At 42.1% G+C, this 25,350-nt stretch overlaps 1 protein-coding gene across 1 annotated transcript in view; it reads right to left on the bottom strand.

The window, feature by feature from the left end:
- pappaa (pregnancy-associated plasma protein A, pappalysin 1a) overlaps positions 1-11,344 on the bottom strand; it is a gene marked incomplete at both ends in the record, with an annotated part of 80,029 nt that extends 68,685 nt beyond the window's left edge. Inside the window, 2 exons of the mRNA XM_079178476.1 lie at positions 5,031-6,135; positions 10,954-11,344. Of these exons, the coding sequence (XP_079034602.1) occupies positions 5,031-6,135; positions 10,954-11,344 (1,496 nt within the window). The remainder of the gene's footprint in view (positions 1-5,030; positions 6,136-10,953) is intronic.
- Positions 11,345-25,350: the final 14,006 nt, after the last annotated feature.

The raw sequence follows: 25,350 nt of genomic DNA, 5'->3' as shown, positions 1-25,350 counted from the left end.
GAGCATCTGGTTGCCAAAAGAAGTGCAACTGTGTGAGTGGTACCAGGTCCAGCGTTAAACTAAAGTACTTTCTTTTTATTGGCTAGTATTCAATCAATGTATGTGTTATTTTTATTAGATCATCAGACATTTTATTTTATGTCAAGTCTCCAAAGTTGAACTACATTATTGGATGTGCAGAATCTATTTTGTACTCAGCCTTTCCAAAATGCATTAAGTCAATAAAATGTGACCATGTGCTCTTTTTTCCATTTTTTGAAAATATAATGCCAGTATAACATATTACAATTTGAGTGTAATACTAAGTTCTGTCTTATTGCGTATATTCAATGTAGCCTAAAGGAAGCAATGTAAAAGTCAGTAACATACAGTGTTCTGGAAGGATTTACACCAGTGAGCTAATTCCGCACAACGTGGTAAACCTGCTAAGGTTTCCACCAATGCTCATTTCATGACATCTTTACAATCTTTGATACGTTTGCCTCAAATCACAAGTTCCTGCTTGGTGAAGATGCAGCCATCCCTCAAAACAAACATTTTGAATAAAAGGGTTCAGTGTTGCAAAATGCTTTCTTCAAGAGCAACTGGGGGCTCTCACTACTGGGGCCAGGTCTAAGGAGAGAGAGAGTGAGAGATAATATAAGGTCCCTCTTCCTAATAATTTCAGGAATTTCATTATTTCCTTAGAAAATATTTGTCCAGAGTTTTTGGACATGCAAGTGGGGGGGGGGGGGGGGGGGGATCAGAGGGGTTTGATGGCAAAATGATTGAATCAGCAATGAACAAGAACAGCAGTTCTACTGTAGGGTCGCACCTACAGTAACTGATCTGAGTTCAATTATTCTAAAGCCCTCGGTCCAGTTATAAAATCAGAATGTGCATCACATGCCGGATTGATGAACGGGGAGACTTTCAGATCGAGAGCAGATAGTCTTAGAATAATCGATTAAATAAGAAAAACCCTGTGTCTGTCTGCATGTGCATATATATGAATGTTCATGTGTATGATTTCAGATGCTGGCAGAGTTTTGGTAAAGGCTTTGGGATGCAACTTTAGGAAGCTGTAGCCCAATGATTTCATTGTGAGGGTGTTAATCATCAGAGCAGTTTGGGCCTCTGACTTTCGATCTGTCTATTTACATCTTACTCAAACCTCCTCGCCAATTACACTTTACCCCGCCCCCCGGTCTCTCTATCGCTCTCTTACCCCTCAACTATTTCACCATCCCTTAGTCCCTGTTCCCCTCTCATCAAACATTTTTAAGCCAAGATGAGCCACTTGGGAAAGACAGGATTTTCCATGCATTTAACCACACCACTTTTTGGACAAATCCTGAAGAAAATAAAATCTTTAAAGACTTACAAAAGCAAAGAATGAGAGAAAAAAATGTAAGTAGTGAGAGAGAGAGAGAGAGAGAGAGAGAGAAGAAAGGTAAGATAAGATGAGGGCATAAAATCAAGCTTAAATTTAAGCATCACTGGAGGGCATCTGTTGGAGATCCAGGGGTGCGCGAGTCAGCTCAAACTGCCGTGTTAATGCTATTATATCTGATACATATTAAATGGGAGATTATGACCTCATACATTTACACCCATATATAATTCATACAAGCCCATAAATTTGCCTTGTATACACGTGGCTGGGGCAGCATAGTGTGAAAGCAGGGGTAAGCAAGCTGGCATTGAAATGACGGTCTCGCGGCCAAGAACACTTTTAAAATTGGAGGGGGCCCTCAGCTCCTCTGTCATCGAGTCGGTCAACACCACAGCCCCTAAACCCATCATTCATCTCTGGCTTTATTACTATACTTGCACTCCCCTGTTTAACCTTCTAACTTACTCCGTTGATTTTCTTTTTTTCCCTCCAAGTAAGAGACATGCGTAGGAACCGTGTCAATGCTCAGATCCAGGGAATACTGCTGTGACTGCTCGTTGCTTAGAGAAGAGTTTGAAAAAGAAGGATTTGGTGAAGTATGGAATTGACGATGGGAAGGGTTTGATGCTTCCCAGTTTTCCCAGTTCCTATCTGAAGTGGGAGATCTTAACGGAGCACTGGGGTGAACACTATCAGTCCTGGCAAAATGTGCATACCTCTTCATCTGTGCCTTCCTTTACTTCTAAACCGCAATGACCCCACCAAGGCACTATTGACAAAATACCCCAGGGTGTCATATTTTCAAAAGACCACCTACAGTCTCTGTCGACACATTATCCCATCATAGCCAGATGCAACTCCCCTGCCTTCCCAGTGGCCTAAGTAAACCCCTCCTTACTGAACTCTTCCCTCATGTCCCGTGGTTAAGCAGAAAGACGTTTATCAGCCCCCATGCAAGCACAGGTGAAACTTCAGCAGCAGGTGCTTTATAAGTGTGCTATGGCTTTAAAAGGGAAGTGCAAACTCCTGGTATTTACGCCCAAGCACTCCATAATGTTTTATGGGACGGGGGCTTAAGGTTTAGATGACCAACTGTAAAACACCCAAGTCAAGGGCCCTGGAGATTAGCTCCCCACTCTGAGCTAAAATACAGCAGGGAGAGGGAGTGAAGGAAAGAGAAAGGGTGGTCCATCCATTAACCTGCCACCGTATGAGGTATTGACTCAGTAAGGGGAGAAAGACAGAGGCCAAGGGAAAACAGATGACCTATTAGCCTCCGATAAAGCCAGGCCAAAACTTCATTCCTCAAAAACATATTGACGCCGAAATGGTCCTAATATCCACCTTGCAAAGCGTGCGTATCCATCTTGCTTTTTTGGGAGGTATTCAAAAATATATATATATATATATATTTCAGAAACTCGCAAAGCTTTCTGATATGATAGGATTGATCTTCTGTCAAGTTGCTTGGATATTACATTGATCTTTCATTGACAGTCAAAGAGTCGTATGAGCTTCTTAAACAACTTTTTTTTTCAGTGCCATTTGTTTTCTGCACACATCGTGTAAATTCACAGTGTATAAATTACAGCCACAATTTCAGATGCCCCTAGCTGCAGACATAAGAATGTAAATGCTGACAGATAACATCAAATACCACCGAAACCAAAAAAAGTGTCAAAACCAAGGGCTGGGAAAACAATGCAAAATATTTCCCTCAGCCAAATGAGGGAGGGAGAGGGGGGATTATGATCAATAGTATTTTCAGAGGAGAGATTGTTGCAGAACCACAGAGCTGCCTGTGTCCTGTGTTAGCCAGATTTTGGAAAACCGTACATGTAAGTGGTAACAGGCGCAAACGCTGCAAAAATAAATGCAGTACCTCACAACCATTGTTCCCCTGCATATGCGGTACATTGTTCATCCAGAATTCCATAATTAAGGAGGAATGCCAAACTGTTTGTAGTGCAGCTCTCTGCAAGTCTCTCCAGATATACCATAATCAAAGCAAAATAAGCAACCACTTGGGGAGATTATATCTATTTTTTAGACCGAGAATTATCTTGTCCTTGTTCTGTCTGTCTCATTTTCTCTTTTTCTGGTATCCTTCCTTTCACAAGCCCATCTTTCAAATGGCCGCAGGGAGGTTCGAACATTGCAACGGCAAGCGTTTTGCCAAAGGCTGATGTCTAAATGAAGTAGTTTCCCTGCCACTTGATGAATTAGCGTCTAATGATGACTAAGCTGGAAGGGATGCGATGGGAATTAAGGAAACAACAGCAAACCCACCTGCTTTTACCCTCTGATGTTGTTAATTAGTCATTATTTAGCTATTTTGCGGTCATTTTAAACAACAGGATAGTGCCAAACAGACAATGCTTCCAGCTTAACTGAAAACAGACTGGTTTCCTTGATTCATGCTATCAGAAAGAACCAAACAACTCCACACACTAGGCCCACTAGATTTGCTCCCTTTCACTTGTCCCCTTATGAAAGTGGCAAGAAATCCTGACAAACATCTGAATTTCTGTCATTTTCTTCTGTTTTTCTTTCATAACCATTAAGATTCCCTGCATTGTCCACAAAAATGTCTCATTCTACTGTGTTAAGTTTCAATGTAGGAAACAAACAATCCTGCTATTGGAGGTCTGGCACAAACCTTATTATAGCAAATTCCAGAGATGTATTATTCTTGCCAGCTTTTACTCATCATCTACAAGCCACAGTGACATTACCACAAAAACAAAAATTTGCATGCATTTATGAAGGCCTCTGTATTCTCCCAAAGTGGCCGCATGAAACCACATAATCTCTTGCTTGACGTGCAGTCCATCGAGAAGATTCTGTAATAGGGGTATTCATGTGAAATAAACTTTCTTCATCGTTTTTCCTGGAAAATTCTTTCAGGCACCCACATTTAGGGGACCCATACCTTCCTCCCCAGGAAACATGTGCAACATCAGTGGTTTCCTGGAGAGCGTGGTATGTTTTTGTTAATTATTTCCATTGCTACAAGCCAAAATCATACTGGACTCTCTTTTCTGACCTCTAATTGCCCTTACACTCTGTTTAGAATATCACTATCCAAAAAAAACTCCCCTCTCCAATCAAGCCCGCTTTATTAGACGATTGGGTATAGCAGACAGAGTGGAAAAAGGTGGGGAGAGTTGTTGAAACTTTGATACAAAAATTAATAGTCTGGCTTGCGCACTTGCTACTAGAAAAGTAATCCGGTTGCGTTTGTTTTGCCCTGCTTAAGTGTGGAACACTGATTGAACCAGGCCAAGGCTGGATTGGACTAGCTGCTCCCGGAGGATTTCCCAGGCCACACAGGCTGGGAGTTATGTTACACTCAGCCTCAGCCCAAATGGTCAGGAAACAGTAGGACTAGACATTAAAACCTCCCTTCAGGGACACATGTATGGAAAGATGTGTTTTTTGATTTACTCTCGACATGTGAGGCCATAGTGTGGAGTTGGTTTACCAAAACTACTCATCATGTCAACCAAAAGATGAATCAATTTAAGCAAGGAATGTTGTGAGTGGTGAACTCTTTTTGGTGAATTTAAGTCTTGTGTTCATTACACAATTACCAAAGAGCATTAGCATTCCTACAAACAGGGTTACATGCAAAATGTGAAAAGAGTGATCTTACTTGTGTGGAGACGAACGGTTGAAGCATGTCTTGGTCACATCCGTCACATTGGGGTTACAGCAGTCGCCAAGGTCATAGAAGAAGTTCTCCCAGTTACATTCAGGGTCACATACACCATTTCCCTGCTTGTGCTCAGGGCAACGGCTCCGATACCCAGACATGCAGTCACCTGCATCAAACCCTGTCAGCGGATGGTTGCATTCTGGGTCACATGCATCATCACCAACTTTGCTGATATCACAGTTAGCTAGAATCAAGCGGTTTCGAAGGGAGGAATTGGTCACGTTGTGGATGCTAAGCTCCCAGGTGATGTTGTAGGGGCTAAAGGCATCATTTAGCTGCTGGTGCTGCAGGCTGATCTGGTGGTCTGATACAGTTGGCTTCAGCCGAGCATCGTCCCAAACATTTATTACACGATATCGTACTTTCTTGGGTCGACGGAAGGTCCAAAGGTGGTTGTAGTTTTTGATGACCTCGACATTGTCGCAGACAGTTTGACCACAAGTTGGAGGGTCCAGCGTTGTGTCCAATAATCCCTCAGAATTTACAACTCCACCACCACCCAGAAATCCTAACCGCCCACCTGCCCCCTGCTCAGGCTGAGGAAAGCTACCGTCTTTTACTGTCAGCCACTTCCGGCCTGGGTGCTCGAATGTTTCACGTATGACCAGTTGAGGTAGATCTTGGGGGTCCTCGTGGCCTTGCATATGCCTGACAATCTGCCTCTGCCCTCTGGCCTGCCTCCATAGGCCGACCCTCTCCACTGCCCCCCTGTAATTATGATTCAGTGCATTCCCCCCGATCATCAGCACTTTGCACTTTTTGGTCAAATGGCTAAAGACGTCGCCCGATTGCTCCCGACTGACACCCACTTGGGCGCCATTGAAAAACAGCTTCATGTACACGCCATCATATGTGACAGCAACATGTGCCCATTGGTTGGGTACATAGCGAGCGTTGGAGTGGATGGAGGTCACTTTGTGGGCACGGTCAGTTTTAAGGGAGAAGAAAAAGCGAGGGTCACGATTCCCGTGTTCACTAACCGCCTGGATGCCAAGCAGCCAGCCTCGGTCACTGGAGGCGTAGAAACATTTGTCGTATAGGCCTGGAGAGAGGATGGGAAAAAAAGTCAGTTAATATGTGCATTCCTTTATTTCCAAGTGTGAATGTGGAAATGGACATGAGAGACAATCTGCTTTAATAACAAAAAGCATTGTTCATCTGTCACCTGAAAGGGAGCTGACACCTAATTTACACATTCAGACTCTTTTCAATAATACAGTTATTCTGCAATATTCCCAAACCACATGTACAAGATCCTTAATGCTAATTTGATTTCAGTAGATGTTGGTATATATTCCATTTAGACTTCAATGTATACATTTTGAACACTCTATAGATAATTCTGAAATATTCTGAAAAGTGTTATTTCCAGAGGGACTAAAAAGGTAGTTGCGATTTGGGAACAGATGCATTAATATGATATACAGTATACTTTTTAAGTGCATGTTCTCCTGGAAATTGGGTTGAAGTGCATGTTTAACTCAGGGAGACCCCATGGAATTCTCTCCGTATAGGCATCTCATGAACACTGAGCGCATTTAAAGTCGTTCGTGTGAATGTCCCTTGCCAGTGGGGTATAGCCAGAAAAGGCTAGTTTTCAGCTAAAGCCTTGTTTTTGTAGAGGCACCAAAACACCTTTTTCCTGTTTCACTTGGACCGTGTATGTCAGCTTCAGCATGGTAATGTGTTTTCACTTCTTAGGGGGATCTCTGAATGTTAACTGTTTGTTTGTTTAGCGCTCGTTGAGGTACGTGTGTGCAGGCCCACAAGTTCATGTCTGTGCGTGTGTGTTTGTTAATGCATGTTCGTGACTATGTGCATACATCCATAGGGTCCAGTCAAAGTGTGCAAAGATTCCAAAGCACCTCAACGTGCCTCACAAGGTCCATCTCAGCATGTGAAAGTCTGTGTGTTTGCAGGTGATTCTGGGGAGAGGGCAGGACTTCACTCTTGTCACAAGAATACATTCCTGGGATTTGCTCACATCAGGGTAGCACTTCTAACCATGAGCTTTCTGGGAATTATATCTATCCACACAGAGACACTCAATCTGTGAGCTGTACACCCAGCGCATATTGGGTGTCCTTTACAGTTCTGGGATCTGTGCATCAAATGCCTGTAAATGCCCTTCTTATTTATTCTCTGCTGACTTTAGTATGGTCTGAAATTATAAACTGATCATCATAGTGATGATTACATCTTTGCCTCAATGCACTTGTCCACTGAAATGCCTTTGTTCCCCATCGATTAGCCTACCTGAGCCTGCAATAAGTGTCTGGCTAATGGTGATTGCATGGACGTCTTGCTAACTTTGACCCGTTTTTAATTAGATGCACATTCCAGTATGCATTCATTAAACTTGGTATTCCAATGGACCAATCTTCAAAGAGCGAGGGTTGGGTTCATCGTCAAGGTCAGTCCTTTGGTGGATGACGTTTTCAGCCTTTCCACAACACTGGGAGGAAAAAGCCTTCCATCTGTCAGCTAGTGCACTCAAGGCTAAAAGGTGTGCTAAAATGCTCGTAGGGCTCCTAGTGTAAACAGCTGTCATAATTCTGCCATGCTCAATTAATCTAACACACTACACTTTTCCAGACCCTGCACTGCGACTCTTCTGGCTCACACAAAAACACACATATCCACGTACTTATAAATGCATATATACATGCTCACGAAAAAATACACAAACTCTCATGCGCACAGACAAATTACAAAGTACACGTGTGTCTTCTCAGAAACACACACACACGGAAGGGATTTGCACACGCTACGGTAAAGAGCTGTTCCTGTCAGGTTCAAAGGCAACCTTCCTCGCACTTGCCGTTTGTCTTCTTCCAAGAAAAACAAACTCAGGGAAAAAGTAAAAAGAAAGAAAGAAAAAAGTCACAAGGACTTGATAAACAGCAGGGAGGAAGGTAACGATGAAGACTCGGTTTACTTTTTAGCTGTTCTAGCTCTGAATGGTCAAAGAAGTTTTCATGGTCATACTAAAGTGACCGCCACAGCAATTTCTCTGAGGAGACAATGGAAAATGTCATTCCATAGGATACTGATCACTCTGAATGAATTAAACTCAATGCTGGTTTTAATGAGTCACACATGAGTCTACAAATAGTTGCACTTAATATGTTTTGAAAGTCAGATGACCTAAATGGATTTGCACTGTAACTTGTACTGTGACACTGTCATCACACCATCCTATTAAATGTGAGGACATTAATCATGATTTTGGACAACTCAACAAAACTTTTCCAAACATTCATTAAATCACAGTAAGGCACAGTGCACGGCCATGATAATGATTGACTCTAATAAGAAGACTGTGATGTTACTAGTTGAGGTGATGATTGAGGAGTAAAAGTGTTGCACTCAGGGCTCAACCCCTTTTCAACCTCTAACCACTCAGTCGTGATATCAAGGTTAGTCTCCCACATACATTTAATGATTAATGACGAAGTATCCATGACAAAAGGTCCAGTAGAGCTGAATTAGTTTTTTTACTTATTTTTGCTGTAATTTCACACTATATGACTGCACCAAAATATATCTTTTATCACATCAATTATCTGCCTTGGTCTGCATATAATTGTCCCCAGAAGGTCATGGAAGAGAGCCTTCGTGCCTCTTGTGATTTATTTTCCTCTTCTTTTGATGCGGGACAACCCAACATGACCCCGATACAAAGGCTAACAGGGCACAACAAAGTTTGCATCACATTTTGGAATAGAACTTGATGTTCTGATTGTGTGTGTGTGTGTTTGTAAATGCTGTAATGTTCCAAATGTTTTTGAACCTGGTATTAATTCTGACCCAATTGTATTTAATGATGGATTGATCACTCACCTCTCCAAGAGGGAGAGAGGGAGGGAGGGGGAGAGGGGGAGAGAGAGAGAGAGAGCGAGAGAGAGAGAGGGGGTCAAAACAACACAGTAAAAAAAAAAAAACAGCTGCTGCAAACAACACTGCGCTGGGATCAAAACAAGCGGATGGAGCATTTTGAGGGGCACTGGGATTTTTGAGGCCTGAATTGGATTTAAAAGATTAGGCTTTATTGAATTTGTTTGATCATCATATTTGTTCTCTTGAGGTCCCCCCTCTCTCTCTCTCACTGATGGGAGCAAATCTTAAAAAATAAACATACTATATTGTACATGAATGGTAATCTCTAGTAGGGAGAAGCCAGTACAAAATGGGGGCGGGGTACCACAACAACACCTTTACAAAATAATGTGATCCAATACCACATCTGTAAAGCCTATAATGTTCATTTTGTGATAAGATTTGGTCCCTGTGTTGTTTATTCAATTCAATGTGTTGTTTTTGTACTGGATTGCATAATACTGTGCAGATGTTCCTGTTATTTTGTCCGTCCTGTAAATTTAGGAGTCACTTAGGTCACAACAGACGCTCTCACCCCCCTCTACCCCAGTTTGAGACTCTGACAAGGGATTGGTTTTGCAGCGCTTGCCTCTGCCAACTGGCTAGCACCACCTAAAAGTGTACTGTATCTCAATACACACACACAAACAGTAAGAGTGAGGGGTGGGGGGGAGATAGATAGATAGAAAATAAAAGGACCATGTAACTGTATTCATTAAAGTATTTTAGTTAAGTCTCCAAACGTGCAGACTGGCATATGGGAGGCTGAGGAGGACTGAGTTCAATTCAGTTCAGTTCAGTTCAAAGGCAGCCATCTGCACAAGTATACTGTAGGAGGCAATGAGTTGTGTATACAACGCTCCCTATCGGCAAGGAAAAGCATAAAAAAACATTATACATTATACTGTAATGCACAAACGGGCTAATGGTCGAAAGAGATGATGCAGAACAGTTTTAACACCTTTCCGGTGCTCCTTTACGCATGGATGCAGGAGAAAAAGGAGTGCGCACAGATGACAACTACAAAGTGTCAAGCTTTCCTCTGACTACAGGGATCTACTCGTGTGTGTGTGTGTGTGTGTGTGTGTGTGTGTGTGTGTGTGTGTGTGTGTGTTTGTGTGTTTGTCCTCCTCTGCGCAGGGATGCAGCATTACTGATTGTGCTTTAAATTAGAGACGCTCCGAATAACGCATGATTTCGCACAATAGTCTGCGTTTTGGAGAGACTGTAGGCACATAACACCACAGGTAACCATGAAAGCACACACATGAAAGCACATTTTCGGACAGGAGGGAAACCCTGGGTATCTCAGTCCTGTCCCGTAACTCCGGTAGCCAATCCAAAGGTGTCGATTTTGGGGGACACTCAAGCTTGCGGGCTTGAGCTGCGCGCTTTGATCGCCTACTTCCATAGACAGACCTCTCCCGCTTTGTGCCTGACGTGACGTGCTCGCTCACAAAGTTTTGGCCATTACATCATAGTTTTAAAATAGCCTCGTCGGTTTAAAGAAATTACATTTTACGCACAGTGACATCAGCTGCCGGTCAAATGATGCAGTAGCCTATAGCTGCTGGCTGTTCCCCTCACTTGTATGATCATAACCCACGGATCTCCGCATTTTAAACTGGGAAAATTACAGGAAAATGTATTCGGAGAATAAAATCATGTTGCAGCGATTTCTGTCCGTAAACTGGCAAACTTAAATGTGATCGAAATCTTCAGTGACCCAATGCTTGCACTACCTACATTATCCACTGTACTTTTCAGAGCATTACATCATTGTCTAGTCTGATAGATGAACTCATTTTCAACTCGCTGAAACTGCATGTTGCTTTTGTTTTAGACTACATGACACTGGGATAAAATACGACACATTTGCATGTTTAGTTCTCAATTTCCAATTTAAGTCGCCAGTTTTTAAGTTACACTTATAAAAGGAGTTGGGTTGACAATATGATGGAGAATGTGGAGACTATCCTACCTGCAATCACTGTGGGTGATCGTTGACCTCCCTCCGGTTTGATCCACATCTCAAGAGTGAAATTTCCTCTGGGTATCTCCACGCCAGGTTTCAGCCGTAGCTGATCTCCCCTGCCGGTAAAATAGACAGCTTTCCCCCGGTCTGGAGAGTTTTCCTCCGCCTGAGAGGAGCGCCGACGCTGGCGAAGCACCCGTCGCTCCAAGCCGGGCAAAGAGCGTTTGCCCCGGGGCAGACGTGTGGCACAAGCCCCTGGGATGGTGGCTTTCGCCTCCCTAATGCGCACCAACTCCCTCTTGGATCTCCCCTTTCTCCGGACTGTCCCGCACTCTGATCCAAAACACAATATGAGAATCACCAGGCAAGACACCCAGGGAGATGTCCAAAGTTTCATTTTTCGGGAGAGGTAATGGCAAAAAAATATTTAAAATAAGAGAAAAAAAAAAGAAACAACGGAATAACTACAAAAAAATATATGTCCACAATGTTCTCCTCTTTGGAATCCTCTCGAGTTGTTCCTTCTCTCTTACAGCTGTAGAATGTCAAACCGTAGAAACTGTCTAAATAAACCCATAAAGCTATGCTGTTTTTCCCTCTTTATAAGCCACGACCCCCTCTCTTAAGCAAAACTACTCTGGAGACATTCAGGGGACACAGGAATACTTGATTCATGTATGTGTTCCACTGTGCCTTTTCAATGGGTCCCATTTAGCCAAAGGGATGACTAATAAGTAATCAATCAAGAGGGGGGTCCGGCCGATGCCCCCCTCATCCCCTTTGGACGGTAGGAGTTACTCGCAGAAATCCACAGTTGTCCGCCAAGCTCTTGTCACACCTTTTTGTTGTTTCCTTATCCTACCCGTAAAACAGCATAAGAAATGGCACATATTACATTCCAAAGAAAAGTGACAACAAACCGACCTCTCATATTTATTACAGGAAACAAGAGGTAAATTGTGATCAAAAAATGGAATCCAAACTTCCCCTTGCCTCTATGCCTGTACAAAAGTTCGAATGCACTATAATATCTGGAAAGGCGAATGAGAGAAAGAGGGACAGAGAGCTGTAGAAGTAAGCCCCGCGGTCCTCATTGATTGCCTGAAGCTGATACACTTGGAGGAGTCGGAGCTCGCCGTCCGCTTTAGAGGCAGTTTCTCTCTAAGTCTTTTTAAGAACAACTCGTGTTTCAAATGTTCCGGGGCTGTGCTTTTTTTTTTTTCTTTTTTCAAAGTGGGAAGTCACACAGGTAGGCAACTCTCGCTGACGGCAATTCTCCCTATGGCACTTAGTGATAGGATGGTGTTTACGGAGTTTGAAAGGCGTATATGTATCCCTCTAGCGGTTACAATTTAAACAATCCAATACTTACACCAAGTCCTCTATGCAGGACCATAACCAGGCAGTCTAAGGACATGAAATAATGATTCCAGTCCCCGTTGTTGATGAAATCCCCCCGCAGTGACATTCCTTAAGATATAGGATAAAATAACGGAGGAGTACTTCTCAATAAATGTTTAGTTCCCCTGTATTATATAATGAGTTTGTCCCAAATATGATTTAGGGATCAAAGCTTTTATTTTGTAATATTATATATATATATACAAATATAATTGTAGGCCTAATCGAAAGGGATTAATATGCGAATTTAGGAATAAAAATGTGTTATGCAAAGACTACTATTAGCTTATTCACAGGCTCCTGGGACTTATTCATTTCAACTTTGGCAAAGTATGACGTAGTCTATAAAGGTAGACCTAACTGTCCCGTCAAAGTCATGTTTCACATTAATGTCCTTTCAAAATAAAGTAAGCAGTAGATCAAAGAAGTAATGGGAGAACATTGACAAAGCCACAGCAGTTCTTGTCCTTTCTTTACTTAACTTAATTTGATGGATCATATGACCTTTCTTCTTTCAGTTTAAAAGCCAGCGCTTGAGGTTTTTAAACTGCAAAATGGCAATAAGTGCACTTATCGGTATTTTCTACCTGTGCATGTTTTTTTTTTTAATTTCTTTTTTTTAATCTGGCCAACCCATTTAACTCCAGTCTAAGTTTATAACAATTCACTATTGCATTTGAAAAAGAAAAATGTAAGTTTCAGGTTGACTCACACAGCCTAATGTTTACTGCCACGTCAAGAGATGGATGTGTTTCAAAACCACACTCTCGACTAAAGTTCATAAGCCTTTGAGATTGGTGACAAAGCCTTCGTAAGTCTCAGCTGCAGAGTGAAATGAAAACAATCCTTTGGTCAATGTTACTGTTACTCTGAGGATATTGTGACACAGAGCGGAGCGTGACTTTACCTTTTAATGGTTTTCCATAGAGACAGTCGGTTGGAATGTCGGTGTTTCCTCTCTGTTCTCCCACGGTTGTTTGTTGTAAATGTGTGTTTAGACAGCCAAAACTTGCCACCTACCATAAAGGAAAGAGAGAACAAACATTCAATATTTGCTTTCTTTTTCATATGGTGTTGCGACTTTGAGCCACATATTTCCTTTTGTGTCTTGAGAGGGGGAAATCACATATTGGGAGGTGTTTGACCTTGGAAGTGGCTGGGAGCAGAGTTTCACATGGACCACACATTTAAATCTTGTCAAAGGAGACAGTGGATAACTTTGTGTGTCCAAATCTTCACGCCAGGTTGTTAAACCCCATTCTCCCTTTAGTTGTGGTTGTGTGGCAACACTTCCATCTGTTTGAATGAGTTTTTGTTTGGGTCCTTGTCTCAAAGACTCCTGATTCCCATGAGATTGCTTGCTTTTGATGCACACTTTGTGTTAAAACGCAGGCTTTTTTTATTTTTTTTACCCAATTGGCCTTTATTTTTTCAGTCGGCAAAATACCACTGCGTCATACACTTGAATGTGATTTAATGTTGTAGTGTATTGCAAGGGAACTTTCATCAGTTAACACTGAGGGGAAATGGAAATGTGAACCCACTAAGGTACCAGAGTATCGTGACAGAAGGCGAAAGACATCTCTCGAGGCCTGTAATTACATTCTTCACTTCTTCACCTAGGATCAGACTGTCACTCTCTCTCTCTCTCATATATATATATATATATATATATATATATATATATATATATATATATATATAAAAAGGAACATGAGTGCTGAAGATAGAAAAGATGACCTAATGTCTTACAGTCAGCATCCGTTCAGGTTGGTACACTATGTCCAGACTGAAGGGGGGGGCGGAGGGGAACCCTGAAACATGCTCACATAAAGGTCATTCGCCATCCTTCGGTTATGCAAGGAGATTGAGTTGAATTGTGTTAGTACAGTCTTGCACCCACCACCAAACCCCTCAGGGCAGGGGACCAATCAACATGCAGAAAGTTCAAACTGTGTGCCTCTCTGGCTCGACCATTTGCCAGTGAAAGAGTGTAACAATATCTCTCCTTTTTAAAAACAAGCTGATTCCCAGTTATTCCTGGATTTGATGGTCCAGGAAGACAACATCCCATCTTAACCTAATGACCCGTGACGGTTCGGGTCACGGAGCCCCTGTGCAATTCTGCAAATCCCGCTGGAAATCTGAGTGAGTCCATAAAGCAGAATACATTGCATCTCTTACAGACGGGCATGATGTTAAGTGAGGTGAATAAAACACCACTGGACGAACACAAACCTTTGACATTTTCAAATCAGAAAAATAATTGGCATAAAAGACACATGATGCAGGAAGCAATGTCTTTTTTTTTTATCTGTCCAAACCCAAACCTGTATCCTTAGATGCACAAACGCCATTTGGTATGGACCGATCTTTAACCATGTTGATATTATTATATTTATTCGGAGTTGTAACAGTAAGTGACACTGTCAGGATTATCCACGTTCGCTGTCTGAATGCATTAACAGTTTTGGGCTTTTTTTTTTCCCCACGTTTGACCCGGGGAGATTACATCTGTGTTTCTAAAAAGTAACAGCTTGGTGGGAGCGGTAAAATATGAGCACGTCCCATAAACACAGAGCTCAGTAAGTTAACATTCAACGGCAGATTGGAGCAAAAATAAGTGCATTTGATGCCTCTTTGAATGTTGTTTTGTTGATTCCATCAATGGCAGAGCGTTAAGAAAATAAACTATATTAACTTTGTTTTAATTGCATGTAGATCATCAACACTCTCGAACTTGATCTGTAGCTGCATTGTGATGCTGCCATTGCTCTCCCTATCACTTTTGTTTAGAGAAAAAGTGGTTGCAGTATTGTACAATAATCCCACTACGTCAGAGTGACTGTGGAGCAGTGCAAGTCAAATAGGAAAAAAACATTGTCCTATAATCCATTAATGCATCCAGCTTAATCTGTGACTGTTCTAAAGTGCAAACCTAAATGCTTTTGCCTCGGGGTTTTTTTTTTTTGTGTGTGGGTGGATGATCTGGAGAGTAAAATGATACAGTGTCAACAATGTTCACACATTGAAGAATACTACAGATGAGGTTTACAGTAAATATGGGGGTAAATCTGAATGAGAAATGCGAAAGGGCAATGAAACCAAAGCTGTAGTGACAGTAGGATTCCATAATAGTGGCCAGGACCTTGTAAAAGGCGGCTCTTTCTAAATATAATGCCGTTACAGAATACCCATCAAAGCCCTTAAGAGCATAATCCTGTGCTACCTACAAACCCATACCAGGTCGAATTTTCAGTGATTCCATGAAAACTGTCACGCAGGCAGCTTCTGTGAAAAAGTAACCACTACCCAACAAGAGATGTGCTAACTGAGACGCAGGTGTTGTTTGTTACTTTTAAAACAGAATATCGCAAAGATTACAGAAAATATATACATTCGCGTAAATCGGGTTTAATCTTTTCTAATGCTGATGACAGCTGTCATTTACATGCACTTAGCATGGAAGGGCGGCCAATGGCATAATATATAAATGAACGCTGAAAAAAAAAGAGACTGCTATTGTGTTACAGTTTGACATTCAAAACATAATCTGAGTGTTGGCAGAATGGTACATTATATAGTCGTCATCGTCAGAGCACGAGTCTGGTCTGATGCATGAAATCAACGAAACGTTTTCCACGAGAGTTTAATTTACATTCACAGCAAAATTCATCAGCAAACAATCATCTTAAATCAGACAGTAGGTCATTCTGAATCACAGTGAACACGGAGAAGTTAACTCAAGCACATGATTGTGTTCTACTTTGACACAAATGCACTTAGGAGAGATGATTAAGTTACAGATATAACTCTGCTAGATATAATACGTTCTAGTTTTTTCTTTATTTCTCTGTCATCCCTATCCCACCTCATAACTTTCCTGTCTGCCCCTTTATCTTCCCTTATCCAAGTGCTACATTATTTATTAGTTATAGCTTCCAGCTGCAGAGCAACAGAAAGCAGGAGACGAGGAACAGGATGCGACTACGTATGACAGAGAATCTAGTCGTCAGACTACATCAGTCCACTTATCTGCACCTTTAAGGCAGAACTTAACTAAAGACTGAGCTCTCATATTAGTGGCGGTATACCTTGAAGTCATAATGCAGTCATACACTCCTCTGTACAGGCCACCATCCACAAACTTCCACTCCACCTTTTGCTAACTTTTGGCATTTTGTAGCACAAAACCTTCACCTTCTCGGAGGAACATGGATACAATTAAAAATGAAATTTACTTCCCAGTTTTCTGTCCACGCTTGCGTTTTTTGGTTAATTGTCTAAATGTTTGCTGTACACTCTGTAATGCCAAAAAAAACAACCCAAAACTTTGAGTTGTTTTGGTCTTCATTTTGTTTTAGTTAAATGTTGGTTTACAAAAAAAATGGCACGATACTTTACCATGACCGTCCGGTAAGCTGTGTGGTTGAATGGGGAGATCTATTTGACAAACTCAGCTGTTGAAGCACGATCAAACTTTCTCTGTCTTGCTCAGACTATTGGGCTAGCATGAAGTTAATGAATATATAGTTAGCGGTGGCAGAAAAAAGGTATCTTACAACTACAGTGAATTAAAAAAACATAATTTTCCCATCCATACCGGCCTTTTTAGAAATGATCTGCTTCAGAGAGCCAAAGCATAGAAAAAATGTGAAAAGGACTTATATTTGCAGAGAATAAGTAATGCATCTCAGCTTGAGAACATAAAGTTTTATGTCTTAAAACTTTGATGAATTATGCCATCTTTGTTTTTATCTTTTCATCCTTTTGCTATTCTTTTCCAAGTATGACTGTTGATATCTAAGCATCTTTGTACGCCAAATAAATACATAAATCGATGCTTTTGTCAAACGTATCCACATGTACGGTAAATCTTAAACACTTAACCAATAAACCTTTCTTGCCCAGCGATGACACATGGTTCCCAGACACATGATGAGACAATCTAGTAAAATTCACCGAGTGAGATGTACAAGTTTATTGCCACTCCAGTGGAAGCATGGCTAATAATATAGACGGTTCAGTAGGATACGTTTTTGAAAGTTTTCTCTTTGCATGCCGCTATTTCTGCACTGTTGAGACTCTCTGCGCGGATCAATTATTAAAAAAAGATATATGAAATAGTGTAAAAGGCATACCATGTCGGGAAAAAACTAAATAATTTGGGAAATACAGAACCATGCCAAACATCGCATCACTGTCTACATGTGTGAATGCACATGAGGAGTATGTTCCTCATCATCTTCACATCCTGGATTTTAGCCGCTGTTATGAGCTGTGTGGTAAACAATAACCCATTATGGGTCCCTAACGGCAACCAAGCCTTGCCATTGGTTTAACGCTGCTGTTTGTGGGAAAGAAGTATACGTGCAGGGGTGCAGAGTACGGCACTGTCAGCACACCACCGCTTGCCACCACTACTGCCCCTCCGTCTAGACGTTAGAGCACGTCCATATGGAGATGGTTAAAAAGCTCATTAGCCGGCCTACTTGAAATACAGTTGCAGTGACGCTTGTCCATAAAAAAAACACGAAGTAGAGTGGTTTCTGCAGTGGTATTAACCAGGTTGAGGCATCGAGCCCCCAGGACTGACAACAATTTGGCGCAGGCCTTCAGATCACCAAATTATGGCTGAAACGGCATGCTTTCCAAGAAAGGAATAAGGGAAATAAATACTTCTTGGAAGATTTCTGGAGCGTTTTGCTTGATACAGTCTGATCCATCTGGGTGAGGGAGCGTGGAAAAATGTCTGGTAAGGTGAATGGGATATGGCCCATTGGAAGAAAAATGGCTAGGACTTATTAAAACATTTAGGGTGACTTAAGGATTGCTGTAGGGCGAGCACAGATTTGAGGAAGAGAGGGCAAAGACCAGTTTGTCACAAGTGAATTTTCATTACTACATGGACAAATTGAACTCACTGAACTCAAATTCTCCTTCTTTCACTTGCTAGATGTTCCGCACATAAAATAAACTGTACACTGTAGGCTTTCATGTTGTAAAATACACCCATGAAAATGATTAATTACGGTATATCTAACCCCTTTTGGATTTTTTGGAGAGCTGTGTGTTGTAGATTAAAGAGCCTTATGTCTTTTCAACACCTTCTGTCGAGTAGATGTCCATGGAGGCATGGTTTAGGCTAATTGGGGAACCTGATACTATGGGAAAATTGTACACATGGTGCAAAAAGGAAAGTCATTATTAGTAATTAGATATGCATGAAAAATAGCAGCTCTTTCTAAGATTCCAAGATGAATGTAAGTACACCATGGGTCAAAATGTCAAAATACAGGTACTTATTGTAGCTTTTAAGCTGCTATAATAAAAATCCATAAAAAAATGATGAAATAATGCCATGCATTTAAACTAAAATGAATTCAAATGAGAGATTTAAAGTCTGCAGTTCCCCTTCGTACGTCTTTTAAACTAAAAAACAAAACCCCACCCTCTGGCCGCCACAGTTTTCACCTTAGGAGGCGGAAAATTGGCATGGAGGTCAAGTGTGTCAGTGTGAAGTTGTGTGTTGTGTTCATGCCAATTTGCAAAAAAAGGTGTGGCAGTGAGAGTTGCCTCAATTGTACCTACACTATAATAGGTCTTCTAAACAGATTCACATATCATGGCCAAACGCATGAGCCTTATGTTCATACACTCAGCAGAGTTCCTTTTTCATTAGTGCCGATTTTGCCCACGCCCTGCGTTTTGGCCCCGCCCCCACCCATATGTTATAAACCGGTTTTCAGCAGAGAGTTTCTGTGTCAATGGTGTAGGGTTAGCCCTGTCCCCTATACTTAAGCCATGCCCTCAGCCCCATCGCATGAACCGCAGACCGTGCATGCACGGGTGGATGCATACACGTACGTGGCCATAGCTATTCGAATTTGCGCTTATTACTCATTGTTTTGGTTTTACGGCCTGCAGAAAAGCTCTGATAAACCCACTACACTAACCTTTCAGCTCCAAATGACAGCCAGGCAATGTTAGCGAAAAGCTTGTGGTGGGGCATTTAGCAAAAAGAGGCTCGCTGGACACCAAACCAGAGCTAAAAAGAAGAACGAACATTCTTCAGGTGAACACAGTCGGACTCCAAATGAACGCTAATGCTGCTCTGTCTCTGCTCAATGTGTAAATAAGCTAACAAGTTTGCCGAAGCAACTTTAGTTGATGTAGGTAATGTAGGTCAACTACATATGAAAATGTACTATATCCTACTGAGCTGTGGGTACAAGAATGTCTAAAGATAACGCTGTCAAAAGCTGGACAAGCCCTACATAAGTCCCTGTCAACATTCTCTTAAGCACTGTATCCGTTGTGAGCACATCTCAAAGCTTCGCACCAATTAAAGCTTTCCGTTCCAGCTATGTTCCAAATGCCCACAAAGCATCCGATTCATAGAATGGCGCAGGCGTCACATTTCTGTACCATCAAAGTGTACGAGTGGACACTTGCACACAAGTGCCGTAGGACCGCATATGCATGGATTGCACATTTACTTGCAGAAATGGATATGGCCACACAGAGTAGGGGGAAGCCTGCGTTTCGGGGTGCATAGTTTGTGTGTGTGTGTGCACGCAAATGTGCTTTACGGCGTGAAGCGCGTTAGCGTGAATGTGCCAATCAGACCGGCAGAAGTGAAATCTCGGAGTATAGCGCTTTAAAACTAATGTCCTGCAGCATTCAAGGAGGTATAGTCCTTTAGGCAACTATAAAAAGAGAAAAATGGCTGGAATGTCTAGAATGTGGTTGGTAAACAACATTAAACAAAATGCAGGGGACTTTGAGAAGAGCATATATACCTTATGCTCTTTCTTTGGGTGTGTCATAAATAAGTGCTTTTGTGGAGCGTGTAAACAACATTGTAGTTTTTGTAGACCCACTGCGTTGCGTAAGATGTAATGTATATTTTACTCCGGCTGGGAAGGGAAACATAATGCGTTTAGTGTAATTGTAAAGTCAGTAAGCAGAAAAACACATGCTGCAGCATAAGTAAACAATACATAATGCTACATTGAGATGAGCAAACAAAGGGCACGTGCTGATTTGCAGTCAACAATGCAATGCTGCACCTTAATGTGTCTGGGCCAAACAATGCAAAAGCCGATTATGCAAATTGGGGTTATCGAGGGCATTGCAATGTAACAATGGCACCAAGTTGATTGAGCCGGGCTGTGTGTGTGTGTGTGTGTGTACGCTACCCATCCCCTTGGGTTTTCTTTTTTCCCCCCACAGATGCCCTTCCCAAAACCCCCTATCCTATGGTCTCTGTTCCGAGGCCTCATTATGGGGGCTGCTGTCAATCAGAAGGTCAAGGGTCACGGCAGAGGATTAGCTTGATCAATACCCCCCAGCCTGATCAATCAACTTGTCTTTTCGTGTCCACCAATAAGATACCAGTTTCCATCAAAACAAAGGAGTGAGAGGAAAAAGAATGCCAGAAAGAATTAGGAGGAGTAAGAAAAGGGAGAATGTAAACAAGCCTGCCTCGCTGAACAGACCCCAGAAGCATCTGTTTTTTTCTGAGTTTAGAATGACATTGTCAAGGACTAGGACATTGATGAGCGGTGTGCGGCATCATGATGCACCTGTAATGCCCTTGGGCCCCTCTGTGTTTGCTCCAGATCTGAGACACCAAGAGATTTAGATCTGTGACTGCATATTGATCAGTTCCTTATGGCAATGACACACACATATGACCATCTTGGTCTTCTTTAGTGGTAGCAATCATTTAAAAATAAAGCGTAATACTGGTAGAAGTGCATATTCATCTCAGGTCATTACAGTAGGGGAAAAAAAATGCTCTTTACAAATAACTCAATTAAGCTTTGCGATCACAAATTACTACTTCCATTTAATTATAAATCACCTCATTTCATATATCCAAATTACAAGGCACAGTCGGCCTCTCTTCATTTCCTTTTAGCAGTTGCAGAGTTAAGAAAATTGAAACGACCCATTAGCTTTGATTATCAAACAGGCTTAATAAATGGGTCATTTTTCAGTATCGTCTCAAATTAAAATTGCCCAGTGTGTGTATTTTCAATTGAGTGTCTGCTGCTGTGCCAAGGAATTATTCTCCCGAAGGAATACTTCTAGCCACCAAGTAGTTACAAATCATGGAAATGAGTTGATGGAATATAGAGTAGAAAGGCACTCGATGCTAAATCATTAAAAATGTACTTTCTTTACCTCAGCTCCAGTGCGACGCCTCATCTGGCATGAGTTGGCGGAGAGCCAAGCATAAAGAGCGATCTCGCTGTTCTGTGGGAAAAGATAATGCTTTCAAAACTAAGGGCAATATCCTAACAACACAGTCATGACATGCAGCAACACAAAAAAAATGATTTAAAAGGTTTGTAATACAATTTGAACGCTAAAATCAGGTGGAACAGTATACTTAAGTGATGACACTTGGACTGCTAAAAGGAGGAAGTCAAATGTTTCGGTATTTCCTCCTCACTACGTGTTGCCTTCAGCTAACGGAACACAAATACCTCAATTATAATTCACAAAAAAATTCCCCAGTGCCACAACATATAAAAGAATAACAAATAAAAAATGGAATAATTGGAATTACCTTTTCAACAGAATACTTTTGATCTGATCTATTTCCATTCCTCTTTTATATCCGATTCATGCATGTTTCAGGATTTAAAAAAAACAAATGAAGGAAAATACAAAGTGACAGAGATCAAATAATAATGAATCCACCTATCACCACTTCATAATGGGTGATTATGTGACTTCTCCGCAGGGCGCAGGGTAGATACCTGTAAGTCACTGTCCCTGGCCAAGAAATAGTTTGCCACATAACCCTCCATAAAGCCACAGCTTGTCATTTTAGCACTTGAACAGGTTAAACAGTCTTTATGCTAAGCTAAGAGACTGCTGAATCTAGCTTCACATTCAACAGACATTATGGGAATATCCTTATCTAACTCTCAATTAGAGAGTGAATAAGCACATTTGCCAAAATATTCCACTATTTCTTCTCTTTTTTCACACATCTGAGGGTTTAAATGCTACTTCCTCCAGTCTACAATGCATGGACCAAAAGAAAAATACAGAATTATCAGAGAAAAGTAATCAAACATGATACAAATATTGCAGAATCAGAACTTTGATAGCAGAGTTTAACATGATGTTAATACATTATTTAAAATGCATTTACATTACAAGGCTTTTCTGCATTATAACAACTGCATGCAGTGGGTGGCATCCTGCTAAAGCAGGGAGGAGAGAGAGAGGGAACGGAAGAACTGGATTTAAATTCACTATGTCACATGTACTTGCTATATGTTTTAGCTTAGTGAGTCGTCAACGCGGCTCAAGGGACTGTGTCCAACAACTCATTTGCAGGAAAGAAGTTTGAAAGGTGCAGCAGAGGGTGAACTGAGTGAGCAGCTGAAAACTGTGCAGACGCTACAGAAGGGGGGGCAAAACAGGGGAGCAAAAAAAAAAAACAGCAACAGAAGGAACCGATTTTATAATAAGCCAGGACATAGGAGTTAACTACTTTCAACTTCTGACATTTTGTAATAACTTCACAGCCAAATATCAGGTTTTGTTGGCATGTGTAGTGTTACTTGTCAAGTCTTAGGTTCTGTTGGTGCAAATTAATTGCAGAATAGAGAAACATGTCAATGAAGAAAAAAAAAATACTTAACAAAAGGCAGAGTCATGACGGGAACACAACCACTGATGTAGCCTGGCAAGAACAATGCTTGTTAAGACCAGCGTCAGCAATCCTCAATATGGTGGTTTAACAAAAGGGCAATGACGTCTTTGCACAGAACCAATAGGTCTGTTTCACTACACTCCAAACTATTGGGCTTCATTATGAGGCTCTACAATTCTGGATAGACATTTGTCCTCCTCTTTGTCTTTGTCTTCAGCTGTCTGAAATTGCATGGCGAGGCTGGCTTTGCTCCCCAGATCATGACGACGATTAATAAATAATAACGGTGAGATCAGGGGGACATCACTGAAGGGCTATTTATATCCACAAAGCAAATTTAACCTTGACCATCTTTTTCACAGTGACACACACTTGCCTTTCACAAGCCAAAGAGTCAAACATCATATTTTCACACTTCGGCGTCATCTCATAACTCTGACTTAGATATGAAATATTCAAATGCTGCTCTGCTCCTGCTGTAATAGCCAGTGAAATTCCTCATCACCAGCGTCACAGACTGTGTTCTCTTTGTCTCAGGGAGGAAGTTGCCAGCACCTGTGAGCTGGTACACGTGAGGAGTGCAAAAAGCACCTGGACTCTCATCATGTCTGTTTTACAACATATTGTATCAGAGGTGGCTTTGGGCAGGACCCCAGCCGCTCAGAGGCGCATGAGAAGCCATAAACTTCTTTTGGGCCTATGTGAGAAAAAGGCTTTAATCTGAGTCGGTGTATGATGTGCGTGCATGTGTATATTTGTGTGTCTGCGCAGGTGTGCAGAGGGAGCAGAGCAGAGCAGGCGAACAGACAGGCGCACCGGGTGCCTGTGAGGTCAGGGGCTAGGTGGAGTGTTAGCGGGAACGACACCTGACAGCAACTGGGTGGATGCGCCCTGGCAGTTCTGTACATTCATGTCACTACTGATAAAAGTCAGCAGGAGAAACTACAGTGCCGGTGCCACCGGGTCCTCCATACAGGACAAGGAAAGGGAGGATGAGAACATTTCCGCCCGTCCTTGCCTGTCCCTCCAATGCTCACTGAGCAGACAAGCCGGGACAGCTGTGACGGCCATTGGTTGGGCAGGGGTGCAGGTGCCAACCTTGTCAATGCCAGAGGTGGGAGCAAAAGCTACATGGCACCGCCCGATTTGGGTTTGGAAAACGAAACCTGGGTGCCTCACTTTTTGGTTGTGTAACAGCCAAGGGCAAAGGGAGGTGTACAGAACTTTCTGTGTTACTGTAAATGTAGCCGGACAGCTACATGTGTCTTACTGGGTAAAAGCACAGCAATCAGTTTCATGGGCTGACATTTTTCCAGTGGGTCGGTGTGGAAGAGTTGACATGAACACCGACAGCAGAAATGTGCTGGTACACAGTGCTGCATAGCAGCTCATTGATTCATGGCGATCAACTTGACTCTGTCAGGGGATTTCCTCAGGTCCTCTGGATTAATCCCACTGTCCGAAAACATGCAAATCCCTTAAAATGATTAGATCACCGATGGTTCTCAAAACATCTTGGTGTCCATGTTCTGAAGGAATATACAAACCTGGGTTACCTGGAGCGCAACAGTCTGTCAGTGTTTCAAATTATCAAAAACTGTACCCGAGAAATGTAAAGGCTTCAAAAACGACCTAAAGTTTGATTATTGTTCTCAAATCAACAGTACCTTTTGAGGCCTTAGTGTGTACTGTTGCTATACTGGATTGCATTACAACATACTGGTGATGCTTTCAATGGGTCCACTCTGTGGTTCATAAAAAGCCGGAGACTGCCACCTAGTGGTCACATACCGGTACACAGAGGGAACCCCTTTTATATTCAGCTGCTGCATGATCGCAAAACAGCCCCAAAACACTCCTGCTTGCTTTCCTTTGGAAAGGGCCGATCTAATACTTTTCCTCAACCCAGAACAAAAACGGAAGTAATCTCCCAATGGGAGGGTTGTTTTCCCCACATTTGAGCTTTTCTAAATGACTGAAAATGAGGGTAAACACTTGGTGCTGTGATCAAAAAAATAAAACTTAGCATCTCACTGTAGTAACAGCTTGTGGAAAAAAATGTCACCTTCAGCAGTGAGGTGTGGAGGAAGGGAGGAGGTCGTATTGTGTGTGTGTGTGGTGAGTGAGGGGGTTGGTGGGGGAGTGGAGAAAGAGTGGGGGAGGCAAACTTGGGACGCATGTGCTGCAAATTAGGCTTTGGTAGGCAGCCCTTGTGTTGGGAGCAGCGGAGGAGACAAGAGTGCGGGTGTTTCTGCATGGCAGCAGACTGCTGCCCCTTGGGGGGCTGACTGACCCGGGTGCGAAAGGAGGAAGAAAGACAG

This window comes from Pholis gunnellus (genome assembly GCF_910591455.1).
Source record: "Pholis gunnellus genome assembly, chromosome: 18".
Taxonomy (NCBI): Eukaryota; Metazoa; Chordata; class Actinopteri; order Perciformes; family Pholidae; genus Pholis; species Pholis gunnellus.
This window is presented reverse-complemented; position numbering and strand designations above follow the sequence as displayed.